Source organism: Bison bison, unplaced genomic scaffold, assembly GCF_000754665.1.
Source record: "Bison bison bison isolate TAMUID 2011002044 unplaced genomic scaffold, Bison_UMD1.0 scf7180017864519, whole genome shotgun sequence".
NCBI classification, from domain to species: domain Eukaryota; kingdom Metazoa; phylum Chordata; class Mammalia; order Artiodactyla; family Bovidae; genus Bison; species Bison bison.
This window is the reverse complement of record NW_011495072.1, coordinates 8,113,631-8,135,487: the sequence shown is the minus strand read 5'-3', so window position 1 is coordinate 8,135,487 and position 21,857 is coordinate 8,113,631. Positions and strand designations below refer to the sequence as shown.

Below are 21,857 nucleotides of genomic sequence, written 5' to 3'. Positions count from 1 at the left end.
ATGCTTGAAACAAAAATCTCATGAAATCATACATAACCCTTAACTACTTATAATACACATTAATATTTTCACTTCTCTTTCATTTGTTCAAATTCTTAATGGCTCACTAAATGGTTTCCCCATCCATTCATGGGTCTCAGAGTTTGAAAAACATTGACTAATAGGGTTCCTTGCACCCTTTCCCTCTCATTTTGTTCTTTAAGTAGGGTTGGGATGATGATTAAAGCCAATGGCATTTGTGTAGAAGAATGATTCATATGCAGCTACTTATGTTTGTTTGTTTTTAAGACCAGAAAGAATTATTACTGAAGCTTTAAAGGTTTTGTTTTCATCAGCATTCATCACAAAATCCAGTATATGTGGCTTTCTGCTTTCTGTTTTGATTGGTTCTAATCCTCTGAACTTTCCATAGACCTAGAACACAATGACATTTCAGATTCCCACTAATAACCCTGAGATAGTAAGAACTAGAAATGCCTCCTTAATCATCAAAGCAAGATTTAGTTGTCGTGTGTACATTTTTATGTTAGGTGTCGTAATACTTAAGAAATATTTAATGTAAGCACATGGCATGTAACAGTTGTCAGTGTCTCTTTGTTTCCTTACTCTAATCCAGATGTGTGGTGGCATTCTTTTGCAGTTGGAATTTGAAAAGTCTCAAGTGAAAAAGTTTGAAAAAGAGCAGAAGAAGCTCTCCAGTCAGCTGGAAGAGGAGCGCTCCCGCCACAAGCAGCTGTCCTCCATGCTGGTCCGGGAGTGCAAGAAGGCCACCAGCAAGGCCGCGGAGGAGGGCCAGAAGGCGGGAGAGCTGAGCCTGAGACTGGAGAAGGAGAAGAGCCGAGTGAGCAAGCTGGAGGAAGAACTGGCCGCCGAGAGGAAGCGGGGCTTGCAGACGGAGGCCCAGGTGGAGAAGCAGCTATCTGAGTTTGACATCGAAAGAGAACAACTGAGAGCAAAGCTGAACCGAGAAGAGAACCGGACCAGAACTCTGAAAGAAGAAATGGAGAGTTTGAAGAAGGTGGTGAAGAATCTGGAGGCTTTGCACCAGCAAAGTGGCCCCAGTGAGCAAGTGAAGAAACCAGTAACCGTGTCTAAAGGCACGGTAACTGAGCCACCCATGCTAGTGTCTGTATTTTGCCAAACAGAGAGTTTTCAGGCAGAGAAAACACATGGGAGCAGCACAGCCAGGGTGACAACCAGCGAGCTGCCTGGCCCCACCACTCCCACTTACTCTTATGCAAAAACCAACGGACATTTTGACCCAGAAATGCAGACTACCAAGGAGTTGATTGCAGGCAGCAATGTAGAAAACCAAGTGCCTCCACGAGAGAAGCCTGTGGAACTGACCCAAGAAAAAGCGGTGGAGAACGGCGGGTGTCCTGTGGGAATAGAGACACCAGGCCCAGCGCCTAGTCATCTGCCTTCCAGCGGGAGCTCACCATCTCCCAGCAGCACTGCCTCTTCCTCTCTCACGTCCTCTCCTTGCTCGTCACCAGTACTAACTAAGCGCTTACTGGGGTCATCAGCTAGCAGCCCTGGCTACCAGTCATCCTACCAAGTAGGGATCAACCAGCGGTTCCATGCAGCTCGGCACAAATTTCAGTCCCAAGCAGATCAGGACCAACAAGCCAGTGGGCTGCAGAGCCCTCCATCCAGAGATCTGTCCCCCACCCTCATAGACAACTCTGCTGCCAAGCAGCTGGCCCGAAACACGGTCACTCAGGTGCTCTCCAGATTCACTAACCAACAAGGACCAATAAAGCCCGTGTCTCCTAACAGCTCTCCCTTTGGCACAGACTACCGAAATCTGGCCAGCACTGTCAATGCGAGAGGTGACACCAACCATTCACCTACTCCAGGAAAAGGGTCCAGTCCTCTGAGCCCTCTGTCTCCAGGGATCAAGTCCCCTACCATCCCCAGAGCTGAGAGAGGAAACCCTCCACCCATCCCACCCAAAAAGCCTGGCCTCACTCCCTCTCCATCCACTACCACGCCCCTGACCAAAACTCACTCCCAGGCGTCCTCTTTGACCACTGCAGAAGACCTTGGCAGCAGCTGCTCTTCTAATGCTGTTGTCGCCAATGGCAAGGATGTTGAGATACTTTTGCCTACCAGCAGCTAGTGCCTAGGAGGGAGTCTCTGCGTTTGACATTCCATCAGATTTCGTCCAGGAGCTCAAGAGTCAAACCGTTGAGTCAGATCATGTTATTTATTTTGATCTTAGCTGAAACCGTCTTATAATACATTTAGTGTGTTTCACCTTTTTGTATTTTATAAGTAGAAACTAAGTAGTTTGGAATTTTATGATTCCCATCTTTGTGCTAAAGCTAGAAGGGCACCTCAAAGATACCTAAGCTTCACAGTCACCATCACGTTATGATGGAGAAAGCTGAGTACCAGGTGGTGATTTGCTGTCTGTCTGGGGACTCAAATCACTCAACACTCATTTTGAATTATGCAGAAGTGGTTCATGCAGATTTTTTTATTCCAGATGAACATGTTTTAAAAGTGCCTGAAATTAGACTGCCATATGAATGTGATTCTGCAGCAGAAGCACAGAATGGATCATTTAACTGCAAAAAAAAAATGAGATCCTCTGTGAATTCTGAATGTTAAAAACCAACACTGCTTTTAATCCTCTTTTACTGTTTTAATACAAGCTTTGTGTTCAGAAATAAGGCTGCATACGTAGAATGGGAATGCTAAAGGTGAATGATAACTCACCACAAAGTGAGTTTTGTAGAGCCCTTGAAAAACCCTCCTGAACATTAAGCAGTTGGGGTGCTGATTTTCTTGTACTTTGAAAAAATTTCATCACTCCCAGTTTCCTGCATAAGTTCTTGAATAGAATGAAATCACATCTCCTTCAAAAATGTCTTCAGGCATCTACTGTTGTGTAAGGAACTTCTGATTCCGATTGCTGTTACTTGAATAGGAAATGGTTACTCATTCTGTATAAAAGTTTTGCAACAGAATGAGATCTTTATTCTGTAATCAAAAAGCAATAACTTAAAGTTCACCATCTTTGTAATATTATAAGTCAGAATTATACAGATTTTAGCAAATTGTTCTACACTTATTCTCCAAGCTGCCAGCACTTGGTGTCCGTATCTGTGGAGCCAAATTAACTTTTACCTAAATGAAAGTATACATATATCTGTATAGATACACACCCCTTTACGTGTTTAACATACACACTTAAACACATAAATATTAGTGTGATTGTATCTTTGGAGTTTGCAATATAGTGTAAAGGATGAGTAGAAATGCATGTTAAGATTACCTACCAAAGCAACTAGATGTAGCTGGGACCCAATCAAAGAAAGAATCTTGTCCATGGGGAGGGGGAAATTTCACATGAAATCAGGTCTTCAGCATCATGAAGACAAGGCCAAACCAACCCAGTGTCACAAAGCTCAACTGGTCATATAAATGAGAAAAACAAGTCAGTCACTCACTCAAATGACACGTAACAGCTGAGACCAGTGAGAGCCCTAGCAAAGTGAAGTGCCCGTGCCCGGCTGAAAAGGGCACCTCCTGTGCTGCTTCAGCTGCTTGTTGCTATGCAAGAATGCTAGACCAGGGTTACCAGCTCCTAAGATTTTTATGAAATCCAAATTTTAATGAGAAACATTCTCATTTTTAAATATCAAGAACTGATCAAAATATTTTAAAATACTGCTAAACATTTCTGCAGCTGGATTTAGCTCACAAGCTGCCAAGCTGCAGCCTCTTTAATTCTAGAAACTTCTGTCATTTTCCATCACAGTGAGTTTGTGTGGACAAAAGCCTCCAAACTTTCCAATTTGTTGGCTAGCACAACCGACAAACTCCCTAGAGTATAATGACTGTCCACCTCAGACGTGGTGGTTACCTGATTTTGTGTCCACAAGGATGGAGAGATGTCACATACATTCTTCTAGTCAACACTTATTCCAGCAGCCAGGGCATCCTTGGTGGCTCAGTTGGTAAAGAATCTGCCTGCAATGCGGGAGACCTGCGTTCGATCCCTGGGTTGGGAAGATCCCCTGGAGGAGGGCATGGCAACCCACTCCAGTATTTTTGTCTGGAGAATCCCCTTGGACAGAAGTGCCTGGCGGGCTACAGTCTGTGGGGTCACAAAGAATCGGACTCAACTGAGTGACTAAGAACACAGCAGGACCTCCTGCTATGATTTAAACCTATTTCCTCATAACCCAATATGAGTTGATGGGAGAAAAGCAGGTGATGGAAATCAAGATAAATCACTCCAAAGTACACTGGTGTCTGCACAGTTTGACTAAAGCCAATGCATCAGAAAAAAAATGAAAATACTGTTAATGCCCTAGCATGTCTACCAAGTGATAAAGAGGTTATCTTAAACTTCCCAGAGCAATCATGCATTAAATTTTATTCCCATGCATTGTCACATGAACTGGAACTTTCCTAAACAGGAGAGGGGGCTATAATCCCAGAGTACTGTTACCTCTCTTGCTTTAAATGGTAATCTTACAAGTTGCATTGTGCTCTTCTTTTGTTTTGGCATAGATATATATATAGAGAGAGATACTATAAGGAAGTTTATTTCTTAGAAAGTGCACTGAATAATGTATTACTTTTACAGTGTAATATGGGGGTGGGGAAGTGCAAAAGAAATGTGTATTTTTGCTAGTTGCCTATCTTCTGAGATAAACAAGCACAATACTGCAATGGATCAAATAATCCAGTTAGGTATTAGAGATTAGGATTTAAGTTTGCCGTAGACTGTGTGTGTGCTAAGTGAAAGTTCCATGATCCACAATTCTGGTCTTAACCCATGTTGCGAGAGCTGTTCCTGGTCAACAGATCATAGTGACGTGCAGCACACAGCACAAGCACTAACTAGTTACTAACATCTGTAAAGCCAAATGTACTGTGCAGAAGTCTTCATCCATTTCTATAGTAGACGACATTAAAACAACTTAAATCACACTGTCTGGGCAAAAAGTAGTCTTGTTTGTACCAAGTGAAGAATGTTGCACAACAGGGCCCAGTTTGTTGGGGAAGGAGCAGATTGGTAAAAAGGGACCACTGGCTCCTGGCTTTAAAAAAAACAAACAAAGATACACGACCCACCCAGGTTAGACCCCACAAGGACATGGGACGCTGGTTTTCCTTAGAATCTTGGAGCTGAGAGAAGCCTTCACAATAGTCCAGTCTATAATTTTTAAGTCATTTGGGGGTTCTGGACCTTTTGAGGATCTTAAGAATAGCTGGCTCTGTCCCCATAAAAATGTATATGCTTATGTGCAAAATTCAGTTGATGGCTTCATGGCGTCCAGAGACCCTGAAGCCATCCATAAATCACGTACTGTAAGATAAGAATGCCTGATCTTGTCCAGCCGTCTCATTTACAGATGACTCATGCATCTCTGGTCTCAGTCCAGCGCTATTGCTGCTACACTGTTAGCAAATGCAAGTGTAGCCAGATAAAAGCACTTGAAAGTCCTCTGACGTACAGAAGATGTTCACACAGTGTGGTTGTTTACGTATCGACGTTCCTAGCATTTAAGCCAATTACTGGTTATATCCATTTTTCAACAAATTCTTCCTATAGCCATTTTTTTCATAATGGCCTGCAATCACTGTCAGCAATGTTCCTTGTCAATTTGGGTGTGTGTGTGTATGTGTGTATGTATATGAGACACAGGTTCGATCCATGGGTCGGGAAGATCCCCTGGAGAAGGACATGGCAACCCCCTCCAGTGTTCTTGCCTGGAGAATCTCATAGACCAGTGAGCCTGGCAGGCTACAGTCCGTAGGGTCACAAAGAGTCAGACACAACTGAAGCGACTTAGCACACATATGTAGTTTTATAAAGAGTACTTCTGATGCTTGGCTCTTGAAACAGAATTTCAAATGTCTTTTGAAAAATCCTACTTCAAAATAGTTCATATTTTCAAAATGCATCAGACGTAGGAAATGAGCATCATTTGTTCCGTAAGAATAATTTTAATTTAGTTGCTATAAAACTAGTTGAGAAAACCTGAGAGCCTGTCCACCCATTTGCTCACATATCAATGGCCAGTTTACTGGTAAAAGCAAAGGAAGAGAAAGGACACTGTTGTACTCACAGGAATCCTGCTAAAAATAAAGATTCCTGGGGACTGGGCCTGAGGGCCAGCTGATGCAGGTGATTTGAAGATCACATTTTGAGACATAGTTCCTCATAACCCTCACTTGTTCTTTCACAAGAACTTACTTGCCTCTAACATAAGGAAATGACTTAAAGCTCTGGAATCTGTTTTGCAAGAATGTCAATGGTATTCGAAATCAAGAGTGCCTACTTGGATTCCAAGGACCATGTTAATGATTTCACTCACATCTTCCCTTAGTAATTTGCACAAGGGTGCTGCCAAGTGTTATCCCCGGTGTACACATGAGGTAGTGGTTCAAGACCAGAGATTTGTACCAGGGACCTTAGTAGGTGACAGGGCCTGGATTGAAAACCCAGTGCTTTGCTGCTTCCACTACCTGTTTGCCAAATGAGAATCTCCTGAGTCACTCATGACGCCAGCTCCAGGCCCCTCCCCATAGAGATTCCAATCAGTGGACCAAGGTGGAGCTCAAGATAAGTGTCTGGGCTGCTGCTTAGCATGAGGCAGGTTTACACCTCAGGACACCATGCTGCTGCTTTACCACCCTAACCTAGAGGCATTTATCAGCTCAGGTAAGTGGAACAGAAAACATTAATTCCCCTCAAGCAACTGAGATCTCTTAGATCCTTAAGATAGAGACAGAAACCAACATAGCTATTAGAGAAAAACCTCAAGGTACTCACAATCCAGTTGGGGGCACACAATCCAGTTGGGGGCACACAATGTTATAAAAAGTTACTAGAAACGACTGAATAATGCAGGCGGGGTGAAAATGCCCTATAGGGCCACTAAAGGCGGTCCTAGCAAAAACAGCTCCTTGTGGGCGGAGAGTTAACTAGAGAAGAAGCAAATGCCTTTTCTCCTCTCTCCAAAGCATTATTTACCTGGACTTCCACACTATCTCCCTGTGTTTCCAGTATGTTTCAGTTGGCTTGTCTTGGTCTTCGGATGAAAGCTGAGTCCTGTTTCAGAGAGACTGACAGAGCTCCCAGGCCACAGCAGTCTGCAAAAACATTCTCGAGTAACCTATAGAGAAGACCTGCTGCTGCTAAGTCGCTTCAGTCGTGTCCGACTCTGTGCGACCCCATAGACGGCAGCCCACCGGAACATGTAAAAGCCAAGCTGAGAAAGGACCTTCTGCCAAAATACCACATTACCCATCAATGTCCCCTCCTACCCTCTAAGTCTCCATAAGCAAAAGGGGAATGACAAGGTTTGAACAGAATCCAATGGGACCTGGGATACCTGCAAGTGACTGATTCCCTTGGAGGGATGTGAAAGCAGTTTCTCCTCCCAGTGGTGTGAACGTCTGTGCTGTTGTTAGACTGGAGGGGCACTGGGAAGGTCTCGTGGCTCTGCCCACACCACTGTGAAATGGCTGGCTTGCAAAAATTACTGGGAAGTGTAGCAGCAAGACTGGCCTTATCCCTGGGGAGTCACCTACTTAATCTGACAAGAGTCCTACTAATTAACTCAGCATGGCAAACACGAAGGTCCCCCTTCAGGAATGAAGGATTTATTTTCCTAGCTGCAGGAAATGCTGACAGGAAACAGCTCTTGGCTGTAAGCCCTTTGGAAAGCAATTTGACACCAAGGTCACATCTCCTTTCATGGGCAATCCACATCCAAAGACTGATGATATGGAGTATAAAGACCTGGTCCCCTTGTCCCAAATCAAGAGAACTCTGAAGGGTCATCCGAGCTTCTAAACTCCCTGTAGGGCTGACTGAGCCCTCCGTTGAGACTGCTGCAGCTCAACTGTCCCCACCTCTTCTTTTTCCTCCCTCCCCTCTTCCTTCCTGTGAATCCCAAGGGTTCTCTCTGATAAGCCTGTGTGTGTTCAGTTGCTCAGTCAGACTCTGCGACCCCCAAGGACTGTACACTGCCAGACTCTGTCCGTGGGGATTCTCGATTCTCCAAGCAATACTGGAGTGGGTTGCCACACCCTCCTCCTCCAGGCGATCTTCCCAACCCAGGGATCAAACCCAGGTCTCCCGCATTGCAGGCAGATTCTTTACCTTCTGAGCCACCAGGGAAGCTCCTGGTAAGCCTCCTGAACCTTAATCTCTCAGGCTCTGTTCTTTTTGGTCGTGACTAAGTCCCCTAAATGTGGGCGGACACATTTTCTGAGTATTTTATTTGGTACCAAGCTGTCAATCATGTATATTACATGTGTTACTGAAAGAGGCAGGTTATTCCTGCTTGACCCATAAAGTAATGAAGGCCTACTGAGGCCCAGGACATTGCTCAAGATCCTACAACTCAGCTGGGCTGAGAGTCAGGGGCACAGCTGGGATTCAAACCTTCATTCATTGGGCCTTCAAATCCACTCTCCTTCCAGTGGCCATACTATAGTAGAAAGTATGTAGGACATTTGGGATTTCCAGTGACAGACTCTCCCAGTGCAGGGGCCCGGGTTCAGTCCTTAGGGAACTAGATGCTGCATGCCACAAGGAAGATCGAAGATCCTGCAACTAAGACCCGATGCAGCCAAATAAGTAAATAAATAATAATTTTTTTAAAAAGTATGTAATACATTTGGGAAGTTCAGAATATTAGTTTGTGGACAGTAATACATTTAAGTATGAATCCACTGGTTTGTTAGCTTTCTTTTGAGACTTTGAGCCAGGAACAGGACACAAAGAGAGGGGGCTTTGGTGGGGAGAAGAGAGAGGGACGACACATGGCATCATCCAGTGTTAGAGTGAGAAGAAAGCTCAGAGCCCCTTGACTCCAGCTCCCTTGTACTGCAGATGGGGAGAACAAGGTAGGTCTAAAGAGTCAGTCTGGCTCCCTCTTTCTGCTTCAGCCACCTGCGCCTTCCTGAGCCCACCTGGGACCAGAATTCCTAGCCCAGCCCCGGCTGCTCCCTCAGGCGCTCTCTCCTCCACTCGTCTGTTTCTCTGCAATGTCTGACCTTTAATCCTGTCCACCTGGGCTTTGCCCTCTGCCTGCTGACTTGGGCCACCTGCCATCCTGGTTGCCACAAAAATCCTGTCCTCCTGTCTGTGAACCGGTTTGACAGCTGAGGTAAGGCTGGGAGTGGGGAGGATCGCGGCGCTTCTACTGCCAGGCCATGCCTCCATCTATAGCATCAGCTCTGGGAAGCACTTAATCACAAGGCATGGCTTCTTCCTCCGGTATGGACGAGAAGCCACTGAAGCCGTGAGCATCTACCTCTCCCGGCTTGTGAGTCTGACTCGCCACACCTGCCTGTGGAGACTGCAGCTGAATATTTGGGGAGAGACACCTCCTTCCCCTGCTCCTCCTGCCCACCTGGACTCAGACCCACAGCTCTCCCAGGAAGGGGCTTCTGTATTCTCCAAAGACGTCCCCATCTCCCTTATAGTGGCCACCCCCAACCCCCAGCCCACCTAACCCAAATCAAAACCTCTCAAGGCATTTGGGCCTCAGGGCAGACGGTGTCCTTGGGGTGGCAGACTGGTGGCCACAGCACACAGGCCCCTTCTTCCCTAGTGTGTTTTCCTCTCCCAAGTCTTGGTGAGTCAGCACCACAGGGCCACACAAGGCGCCTATTCAGGGCTCATTTTCCTTCTGCTCTGACTTAGATCTTGGCATCTCTCTCTCTCCCCCTCTCATTCTCTATGTGAGCCTTATTCTCAGCATGGGAAAGCTCTGCTCCCTGCCCCATGCCTCTTGGGTTTCTCCCAATACCACCCCTTCCCCCGCCCCCAACACACACACCCACATTCCTCATCCTTACCTTCCGGGAGTTGTCAGTCCCAGCTGGGTACAAACATGAGGTAGAACAAAGTAGAAATGTTAAACTATTAAATCCTCATTCACATATTTTTAACGGGTGTTTGTTGTTGCTGGCTCTATGAAGACCCTGAGCTATACTGAGGAGACACACAAACACACACTCACCACCCCCCACCTCCGGACATTTGCTGTGCCTGCCTGACACTGACACAGCTTATGTTTATTAAGCACTATCTGTGTGTGAAGCCTCATGCTGAAAGCTGGAATTTACACTCTGATGAGGGAACCCTTGCCCAGGTGACATCCCAGGGTACTGCCAGGCAGCAAGTTCCCCAAATGGGTGGCAGGGCCTCAAGTGCCTAAGAAGTTCAGGATTTACATAAACAGAAGGCAGAGGGATACAGGGTCGTACTGATAGGGGTATAAGTATAGGTATGTAGGACCTGGGGATGGGAAGTTAGGAGCAGCAGGAAAAGTTCAGAACAAGGATTTGCCATCCTCTGTGTAACCTTGAGCAAGAATTAACCTTGCTAGCCTTCATTTCAGCATCACTGTAATGAAGCTATGAGAAACTTCCTTTGAGGTTTTCTGACAATTAAATGAGATAAAGCGCGAAAACACGCAAGATATGGTGAGTGCAGGCAGATTATTTGCAGCCGCTGGGGCATGGGAATTTCCCTGGTGGCTCAGACAGTAAAGCGTCTGCCTACAATGCGGGAGGCCCAGGTTGGATCCCTGGAAGATCCTCTGGAGAAGGAAATGGCAACCCACTCCAGTACTCTTGCCTGGAAAATCCCATAGACGGAGGAGCCTGGCAGGCTACACTCCATGGGGCCACAAAGAGTCGGACACGACTGAGCGACTTCACTTTTCGGGAATGGAGCAACCGGCGAAAGGGTCTAGAAGGGAAGCTGAGAGGTTGCCACGGGCAGCCTCGCTCTTCATCGGAAAGCTGAATCGCTAGCGCCCTCTGGTGTTTCAGTCGCTAAGAGTCTCTCTGCACCCAAGTCTGGCCGCACACCCACTTCCCTAGGAAAGGACGGGTCAGCCGTCTGGAAGGCACCCGCTTCAGATTGGCTGGGGGGGCAGGGTTGTGTCCCTTCCCCACGTGCGCGCCCTGCCGCCTCCTGCAGCTCAATCACCAGTCCCCGCCTTAGGCGTGGAAGCCCAAATTCCTAGAAGGGTAGCCAACAACAGAAATTGCCTCGTGGGGTTGCTGTGTGCCTTAACTGAGAAACTCTTAAGACTCCAAACCAGTTAAGGCATAAGTAAGCACTCAAAAGGGCTTCTCTGGGGGCTCCGTAGTAAAGAACCTGCTTGCCAATGCAGGCGACGCGAGTTTGATCCCTAGGTAAGGAAGATCCCCTAGAGAAGGCAATGGCAACCCACTCCAGTATTCTTGCCTGGAAAATCCCATGGACAGAGGAGCTTGGCAGGTTACAGTCCATGGGGTTACAAAAGAGGTGGACATAACTTAGCGACCAAACAACACACAAAGCACTCAGAAAGGATAGTTCCTAGTATTATGTAGCTCCTAATAGTACATATACACGTGTTAGTTGCTCTGTCATGTGTGACTCTATGCGATCCCATGGACTGTAGCCCACCAGGCTCCTCTGTCCACAGGATTCTCCAGGCAAAAATACTGGAGTGGGTTGCCAGTCCCTTCTCCAGGGGATCTTGCCCACCCAGGGATGGAATCTGGGTCTCCTGCATTGTGGGCAGACTGTTTACAATCCGAGTGACCAATAGTAGGCCCCTAATAGTACGTGATCTCCTACTAATTACCTCCTAATAATACTAATAATACCTCCTAATAGTAGGTGCTCCATAACTATTTGTTACACAGGGGTCAGGATGACTCTATCAATGCATATTTGTATTCATTCGTCCATTTAATTATGCTTCAGAAATGCCTTGCTCCTCTATACAGTTTATGGGGGGGGGGGGGGCGCGGGGAGAACCTTATTAAGCCAAACAAGTGAGCAAGAGCCAACACTCCGTGGGAGGAAAACAAAGAGATTTCAATTGTTCAAACATCCACACACTAGCTCCTACAAAGTAGAACTCACTGACTTAGGCACTGGGATAGAGAGATAATTAAGTTTACAAGGCCTTCAGGGTTTAAAATCATGGTGGGAGAGACAGTACAAAACAGGGTATCATGCGGACTATGATAAAAATAGGAAGCCGCTCTCAAGTCTTTCCACAGGCACCAAGTTCTATGGAATGTGTATCTCCCAGGGCCTCCGACCTTCTGAGATGGCACACGCTCTTCTATGGAGTGTTTCTCTCAGCAAATCTATTTCTTACCTCTCACTTTGCCTCTTGCCGAATTTCTTCTGTATGAGAAATAAAGAATCTGAACTTCAGAAAGTCCTGACACTGGTTTCACTTGCTCCTAGAGTGCTGACCCTGCCACTGGCTGGCACTTCAGACCTGCATTCATGTGAAATGCTGTGCTCAAGACTTCAGCTCCGTGGCCATGTGCAGAGACGCCTCCACCCACACGTACACCATAATTCAAGATGGCGCCAGTAAGCCACATGCAGAGACGTGCACCCAGGCACTGCGAGAGCTCCAGTGGGTTCTGGGAGAGCACAGCTGCACCAGACTTGTCAGAGCTCTCTCCCCTCTCTGCTGACAAGATCCTTATAAAACAGCCCTGCTGCTGCTAAGTAGCTTCAGTTGTGTCCGACTCTGCAACCCCATAGACGGCAGCCCACCAGGCTCCCCTGTCCCTGGGATTCTCCAGGCAAGAATACTGGAGTGGGTTGCCATTTCCTTCTCCAATGCATGAAAGTGAAAAGTGAAAGTGAAGTCGCTCAGTCGTGTTCAACTCTTAGCGACCCCATGGACTGCAGCCTACCAGGCTCCTCCATCCATGGGATTTTCCAGGCAAGAGTACTGGAGTGGGTTGCCATCGCCTTCTCTGTATAAAACAGCCCTACTGAAGGCCTTTCAGGAAGATCTTGTACCCAGGAGTACTAGCGAACAACTCTCCATTCTTTGTTCAAAGACTAAAGCTTGAAAAATAAATAAACTAAAAATAGGAATACTCTGTGTTGACACAATTAATCCCCAGGGGAGTCAGGAATGGACTCATAGAGGAAATGACACTCATCCTGGTCTTGAAGGAGGGGTAGCTGCTCCCAGAAGATGAAGTCAGTGAAGAGTATTCCAGGTAATGAGAACAACATATGCAATGCACCAAGTTGCCAGCCTGCGTGGTGGGAACTCTGGGATGGAAATGCAGATCTGGAAAAGTAAATGAGTTCAGGAAAAGGCGAGATCTGCCGAGGGAAAGAATTTCGACTCTGCTTGGGGTTTCTCTGGTGGCTCAGATGGTAAAGCCTACAATGCGGCTGCCTACAATGTGGGAGACCCGGGTTCGATCCCTGGATCGGGAAGATCCTCTGGAAAAGGAAATGGCAACCCACTCCAGTACTCTTGCCTGGAAAATCCCACAGATGGAGGAGCCTGGTAGGCTAAAGTCCATGGGGTTGAAAAGACTCAGACACGACTGAGCGACTTCACTTCACTTTGGTTGGCTGCAGGGAGCCTGAACTGAAGTGGCATCTTGAGCAGAGGCAGATTTACCATGAAGTTAAGCTTCAAGGACTATCATTGGTACAGCCCCCTCCAGACCTAAAGAGCCCAAGCAATGTGTTCATATGGTCAAATGTTTTTATAAAATTTGCTAAAGTAAGATATTGTAAATGTAGTCAGTTAAGACTGCTGTCTCTTTTTACTCTGGCATCTATATCACACTTTCCTCTATATTGGGTAATCATGGAGTGGTGACCAAAGCATTTTGGGAATTCAAGTAAAGGTAAGTTGAATAATGTGTTATTTTTGAGTAAAATATGTTTATGCGGTTTGCAGTCACTCTCATGTATAGTTGAGTTTTTGCTAGTTATCCCAGTGTGGAAATGGCTTCCAGGAGTGGTCCTGTCACTGTGCTTCCTCACCTTGCAGGCATAATGACGTGAAAGAGAAGCATCAAAGGTTATATAGCTATGGGTCTCCCACATCGCTGGCAGATTCTTTACCATCTGTGCCACCAGAAAACCCCATATCTTATAGCACCTAACTCTAAAAGTAAAATCTGAAATGGAGGACAATGTTTTAAATGTATGAAGTCAGAAGCTGGTCTCTAGAAAATTCCTCCAATTATTGGATGTGTAAAATTATAGATGGGCAATTAATAGCTCATCAATGCTAGTCAAAACAAAATTTCCCTTTTGTCAGGAAAATATTTAGTAATGCAGTATATACAACTAAAAATATGTCATAAATATGAAGATATAATTACAGTATGGAAAAAAATATGTTTTTTAAATTTTTAGAGAATTCTGCTTCTGAGCAAGATGGAATAATAGCAACTATTAATTATTTTCCCATCTAAAACAACTAAACACTGGGCAAAACATATCAAACAACAATTTTCAAGAGATTAGATATAAGGCAATAAAGAATAGAGATGGAAAATAAATGAAGTGAGTCCTCTGACTGAACAGTGAAAAGGGGATCAGGGTATGCCTGGCAATCTCCCTAAGTAGAGGAGATGAAGCTGATAGCTGGGAGAGAAGAGAAGACAGCTGCAATGAGCAGGATGTCCAGAGATCTTCAAAGGCTTTCTCTGAATCTTCAACTGAGTACTAATCAATATATAGATGTGAGGAAAGGACCAGAGGCCAATGAGAGAACCACCCAAAGGATCAGAGGGAACAATACTCAGAGCTCTCAAGAGACTATGAGTAGTTTTTGTTCTCACTAACCAGAATGATAAATCTCATAATTCATGGAACATGAGATAGAGTATTCAATTAGAAGGTTTTTGTCTCTATAGTGGGCCAAAATTAGCCCTAGACTAAATGCTGTTCTGCTCCCGCCTTAAAAGTTTACAAGACTCAAAAGGGTAAACTATTTCTAAATAACTATGTCCCAGAACAAAGCTCAAGAATTTGTATAAGAAAACAAAAATACCTGCACCCAAAAAGCTAAAATCACAATAAAAAAGCATCTAATAAAAAATTACCAGGCACACAAAGAAGCAGAAAAATTTGGACCATAACTAGGAGAAAAAACAATCAATTGGAAATTAATCAAAAATGACATGATGGTAGCCCTGGTAGTCCTGTGATTTGGACTCTGAGCTTCCACTGCAAAGGGCACAGTTTCAATCCCTGGTCGGGGAACTAAAACTCCACATGCTGCAAGATGCAGCCAAAAAAATGTGGGCTTCCATGGTGGCTCAGTGATAAAGAATCTGCCTGCCAATGCAGGAGATGCAGGAGACATGGGTTCGATCTCTGGGTTGGGAAGGAAATGGCAACCTGATCCAGTATTCTCACCTGAAAAATCTCATGGACAGAGAAACCCAGCAGGCTATAGTCCATGGGGTTACAAAGAGACAGACATGACTGAGTGAGCATACATGCATGCTCACTTATCATATTAAAACAGTTATTATTACTGTATTCCTTATGTTTAAGAAGACAGAGGAAAAATTGATTTTGTTAATTTGAGACATGAAAGATAAAGAAAAGACCTAACTCAAACTTCTGGAAATGAAAACCACACTGTCTAAGATGAAAAAAAAAAAACACTGGATGGTAGTAATAGCAGATTACACACTATGTAGAAATACTTGAAAAAAAATAGCAATAAAAAATTAATAGTGAAACATAGAACATAAAAAAAGATTTTTAACAATGAACAGAACATTAGTGTGCTTTGGTACAAATTAAAGTTACATAATATAAATGTAATTGAAATCCCTGAAGGAAAATATTTTAACAAATAATAGCCAAATTTTTTCAAATATGATAAAAATGAGAACCCCAAGCACAGGAAACATGAAGAAAACTACACACAAGAACATCATATCAAATTGCTTAAAACAAAAGAAAAAAGTCTTCAAAACAAGCAAAAGGAAAAGACCATATTCTATGCAGATGAACAAGGATAAGAATTACAACAGAATTCTCTTTGATAACAATACAATCCTGAAGACAGTGGAGTGATAGCTTTACTGCTGCTGCTGCTGCTAAGTCGCTTCAGTCGTGTCCGATTCTGTGCGACCCCACAGACGGCAGCCCACCAGGCTCCCCTGTCCCTGGGATTCTCCAGGCAAGAATACTGGAGTGGGTTGCCATTTCCTTCTCCAATGCCTGAAAGTGAAAAGTGAAAGTGAAGTCGCTCAGTTGCGTCCAACTCTTCTCGACCCCATGGACTGCAGCCTACCAGGCTCCTCCATCCATGGGATTTTCCAGGCAAGAGTACTGGAGTGGGGTGCCATTGCCTTCTCTGATAGCTTTACAGTACTGAGGAAAAAACTGTCAACCTAGAATTCTATACCTGGTTAAAAATATATATATATATCTTTCAAAACAAAGGCAAAATAAGAGACTTTTCTCAAATATGCACAATCTGAAATAATTCATCACCAGCAAATCTGCAATACAGAAATACAAATTCCTTTAGCTATACAAGGCAAAAGGAAAATTAAGAGCACTAGAAATGGTAACTATGTGGGTAAATTTGAAATATTATTTTTCTTATTCTTTAAATCTCTTTAAAATTTATAAAAATGCATTGTAGGGTTTATAAAATATGCAGAAGTAAAATGTATGACAACAACAGCACAAAGACTGAGAGGAGAAAGTAGGGTTCTTGTATGATGTGTGAATCAGTACGATAACATGGAGGAAGTACGTGATAAGTCAAAGCAACCTCTAAGAAGCCAAACAAGATGAACGAGATAAAAATGGAATCATAGCGACTGGAGAGGCACTGCACTGACAAGATCAGTCATGGAGGTATGCGCACAGATGCTGCTCAGCGTGTGGTACATCAGAACCATGCAAGCCCTAGGCGTCCATCACCAATGGTCTCAGTCCCACGGGGTCAGAAAATTTCCACCCCAGCGAGGATGCCATCCAGAACTTTGGGCCTTTGGAAAGAGAGAACAGGCTGAAGAAGAAGGATAAATCCAAACCAAGACTAAAGAACAACCAACAGCCTTGAAGAACACCATGAAGATGAGATCACTCATCATATAAAGGAGACTGAGCACCTGCAGAGATATGCTGAGCAGCACAAGCAGGGAATAAAGCAACTAAAACATGATGATGATGATGAAGTATACACAGTTCCCCACAAAACAGCTACATATCACTGCCCACTTCTACGCAGACATAGTTCTGCTCTCATTAATATCTTTCTCTGTGCTGCCAATAGATTATAATAACTTGTCATCGGTGAAAAAAAATAACTATAAAAAATAATCCAAAAAGAAAAAGGGGAGAGGAGAGAGAAGAAGAGATGATAGACAAATAGTAAGACTGTTGATTGAAAACCAACCATCTCAATAACCACATGAAATATAAATGATCTAAACAATCTAATTAAAGGAAGAAATTGCCTATAAAAAAGCAAGACCCAAATATACGCTGCCTACAAGAAATCCGCTTTAAATATAAAGACAAAAATAAGGTAAATTGTTACAGGAGTCTCCAACCAAATGGAGCAGAATCCATGTTTTATTTTTAGTGCACACAGAACATGTATTATGATAGACCATTAAAATGTCTCAATGCGTTTAAAAGAATTTAAATCATACAAAGCATATTTTCTGACTATGATGGAATTAAATTAGAAGTTAATAACAGAGGGAGTTCCTTGGTGACCTAGTGGTTAGGATTCTGGGATTTCACTGCCGTGCCTGGGTTCAGTCCCTGGTTGGGGAACTGAGATCCCACATGCCAGACAGCATGGCAAAAATAATAATAATAATAACAGAAAGATCTCTGGAGAATCCCCAAATATTTGGAAAATAACACAACTCTAAATAACCCATGGGTCAATAAGGAAATAAGAGAAAATTGGAAAATATTTGTAAATAAATGAAAATACAACATATCAATTCTTGCGGGATACAGATAAGGCAGTACATAGAGAGCAATTTATAACATTAAATGTCTACACTTAAAAAAAGGATTAAAGTCAGTTAAGTAGAAATACATAAGCAGAGGAAAAGGAATTGCAGAAATCAATAAAATGGAAAATGAAAACAATAGAGAAAAATCAATGAAACCAAAACCTGGTTAAGATCAATGAAACTGACAAACCTCTAACCAGAGTAATTAGGAATAGAATAAAAAAGACACAAATGGCTTACATCAGGAAAGAGAGGTGCCATCATTACAGACTGCACAGATTTTAAAAGAATAAGGAATATTACAAATTTTATATCAATAAATTTAATAACTTATATGAAATGACCAGTTCCTTGAAAGACACAAATTAGACACAAATTACGTAAAGAAGAAATAGGTAACCTGAACAGCTCCGCACCTATGAAAAGAAACTGATTTCTTAGTTTAAAGCTTTTCTTCAAAAGAAACTCAAGGCCCAGATAGTTTCATTTATGAATCCTACAAGCATTTAAAGAGACAAAATACTAATTGTACAGAAATTTCTCTAAAATATTGATGAGATAGACCACTTTCTAACTCATTCTATGAGACCAAGCAATAACATGACAAAGAAAGCTATAAACCCAACTTCCCTCATGAACAAACATTCAAAAAAAATCTTAATAAAATGTTATCAAATCAAATCTAATAGTGTATAAAAATATAATACATAATAACCAAACAACCATAATGAGGTTTATCTCAGGAATGTAAGATTGGTTTAACATTTGAAAACCAAGCAATATAATTCACCATATTAACAGTTAAAAAGATAAAAACTATATGATCAATGTCAATATTCCCAGGTGGTACAATTCTGGTGATAACTGATTCCACCAATGAAAGAATTTCCTGATCGACATCATTGAAGATTATTTAAAATTTTCAAAGGCTTATGAGCCCAAGTTTGTTGCTGAATATATTTACTGAATGTATCTTCAGGAAAAGTAAGTTTAATACAGTTTACTCTCAATGAAAAGAACAGATTTTTTAAATATATCTCTTGTATTGAATAATTATAAATAAGTAAATCCAATGTCTGATGCAATTGGTTAGTCTTTAAATGTAATCATGTCAAAGCATTTGGTTTTGAGGAAAATAAATGCAGATTTTTAGTGAAAAATAGATTCAGAAAAAAACATCTAACAAAATCCAACATCCATTTCAGATAAAAACTCAGCAAACTAGAAATAGAAGGGAACTTCCTTAATCTAATAGTGGACATCAAAGAAAAAACCTACTACCTACATCAAATTTAATCGTAAAAGACTAAATAATTTTCCCTAAGATTAGGAATATGGCTAGACCTTTAGGCTCAGGTGGTAAAGAATCTGGCTGCGATGTGGGAGACCTGGGTTTGATCCCTGGGTCAGGAAGATCGCCTGGAGAAGGAATAGGCTACCCACTCCAGTATTCTTGCTTGGAGCCTGGTGGGCTACAATCCATGTGGTCACAAAGAGTCAGACACAACTGAGTGACTAACACTTTCACTTTTTCAAGATTAGGAATAGGGCAATAGTGTCTCCTTTTACCACTTTCCTATTCAAATATTCTATTGGAGGTATTAACCAGTGCAGTAAAGCAAGAAAAAGACATAAATGCATTCAACTTAGAAAGGGGGGAGTAAAACTGTATCTATTTGTAGAAAACATAATTGTCTAAGTAGAAAATCTAATGGATTCTATTTTTCTTTAAAAGGTTACCAGAGGGACTTTCCTGGTGGTCCAGTGGTTAAGACTCCGTGCTTCCACTGAAGCATGTATGAGTTCGATCCCTGGTCAGGGAACTAAGATCCCACATGCTGTGCAATCCCACCCCCTAAAAAGCTACCCGGTGGCTCAGACAGTAAAGCATCTGCCTGCAACGCAGGAGACCCGGGTTCGATCCCTGGTCTGGGAAGATCCCCTGGAGAAGGAAATGGCAACCCACTCCAGTACTCTTGCCTGGAAAATACCATGGACAGAGGAGCCTTGTAGGCTACACTCCATGGGGTCGCAAAAAGTCGGACATGACTGAGCAACTTCACTCACTCACTCAAAAAGCTACCAGAACTAATAAGTGAATTTAGCAAGATTACAAAATAGATCATTTGTCTTTATACTAGCAATGGAGATAGTAATGAAAAAATAGTACCATTTATAATAGCATCAACAATATGAAATACTTAAGGATAAATCTGACCAAAAAATGTGCAAGACTCACACACTGAAAACAACAAAACACTGCTGGGAGAAACTGAAAAAGAAATCGAAGACTTATGATTCCCTGTATTTGTTGCAGCATTATTTACAATAGCCAAATACTGTATGCTCTCACTTATATGTGGAATCTAAAATCAAAACTAATGAACAAACACAAGAAAACTGAAACAGAGTCACTGGTACAGAGAGCAAATGGGTGGTTGCCAGAGGGGAGAGGAATGGGGGAGGGAAGAAATAGGTGAGGGAGATTAAGAGGCATCAGCTTTCAGTTACAACATAAACAAGTGTGGATAGGAAACGCACAGTTGGGAATACAGTCAATAATTATGCCATATCTTTATATGGCGACAGATGCTAACTAGACTTATCATGGTGACTATTTTCCAATGCATAGAAATACTGAATCACTGCGTTGTGCACCAGGAACTTATACAGTATTGTAGGTCAACTGTACTTCAAAAACAAACAAATCCATAGAAAAAGAGATCAGACTTGTGGCTGCCAGAGGTGGACGGTGGAAGGAAGTAGATCAGGTGGTAAAAAGGTACAAAGTTCCAAAGGTACAAACTTCTAATAAATACTAGGGATGTAACATACAACATAATAAATTAATACTGCTGTATGTTATATATGAAAGTTGTTTACAGAGTAAGTACTAAGAGTTCTCATCACTAGGAAAAAATTTTTTTCTCTATTTCTTTAATTTTGTGTCTGTATGAGATGATAGATTTTCATTAAACTTACTACGGTAATCATTTCAGGATGTACGCAAGTCAAATCATTATGCTGTACACCTTAAACTTATACAATGCTACATGCCAATTATATCTCAAAAAAACTGGAATTTTTTTATATGGTGTGAAGTCTGGATCAAATTTGGGGCTTCCCAGGTAGCACTAGTGGTAAAGAACCTGCCTGCCAATGCAAGACATGTAAGAGACGCAGGTTCGATTCCTGGGTTGGGAAGATCCCCTGGAGGAGGGCATGGCAACCCACTCCAGTATTCTTGCCTGGAGAATCCCATGGACAGAGGAGCCTGGTGGGCTACAGTCCATGGGGTCACAAAGAGTCAGACATGACTGAGTGGCTAACACTTTCACTTCTTTTTCATCAAAGTCTGGAGCCAACAGGCTGCTGGGTGGGGGCAGGTCCCAGCACTAATAAGCTAGAAGGAGGATTCCAAAATGGTGCTTGCCAGCTCCAGTGTCCTTGTAATAGAATGAGCTCCCCAAAACGCCTGCCACAGTGTCTACATCTCCAAAGTGAGCTCCAGTTCCCTCCTGCCTCTCCAGGAGGGAGGCTCAGCAGGAGGCTCTCCGAGACCAACAAGTGTGTCTAACTCAGTTCAGTTCAGTTCAGTCGCTCATTTGTGTCCGACTCTTTTCGACCCCATGAATTGCAGCATGCCAGGCCTCCCTGTCCATCACCAACTCCTGGAGTTCACTCAAACTCACGTCCATCGAGTCGGTGATGCCATCCAGCCATCCCATCCTCTGTCGTCCCCTTCTCCTCCTGCCCCCAATCCCTCCCAGCATCAGAGTCTTTTCCAATGAGTCAACTCTTCGCATGAGGTGGCCAAAGTACTGGAGTTTCAGCTTTAGCATCTTTCCTCCCAAAGAGCACCCAGAACTGATCTCCTTTAGAATGGACTGGTTGAATCTCCTTGCAGTCCAAGGGACTCTCAAGAGTCTTCTCCAACACCACAGTTCAAAAGCATCAATTCTTCGGCACTCAGCCTTCTTCACAGTCCAACTCTCACATCCATACATGACCACTGGAAAAACCATAGCTTGACTAGATGGACCTTTGTTAGCAAAGTAATGTCTCTGCTTTTT

General features: G+C 43.2%; 2 protein-coding genes across 3 annotated transcripts in view; one reads left to right on the top strand and one right to left on the bottom strand.

The window, feature by feature from the left end:
* Positions 1-4,950, top strand: part of CTTNBP2NL (CTTNBP2 N-terminal like) — a 51,683-nt gene extending 46,733 nt beyond the window's left edge. For both annotated transcript variants that reach the window (XM_010830802.1, XM_010830801.1), the window contains one exon: positions 641-4,950. In XM_010830802.1, coding sequence (XP_010829104.1) covers positions 641-2,122 — 1,482 coding nt within the window. In that variant the 3' untranslated portion in view covers positions 2,123-4,950. The remainder of the gene's footprint in view (positions 1-640) is intronic.
* Positions 1-21,857, bottom strand: part of ST7L (suppression of tumorigenicity 7 like) — a 144,308-nt gene that overhangs the window by 7,056 nt on the left and 115,395 nt on the right. The gene's annotated exons all lie outside the window — the stretch shown is intronic.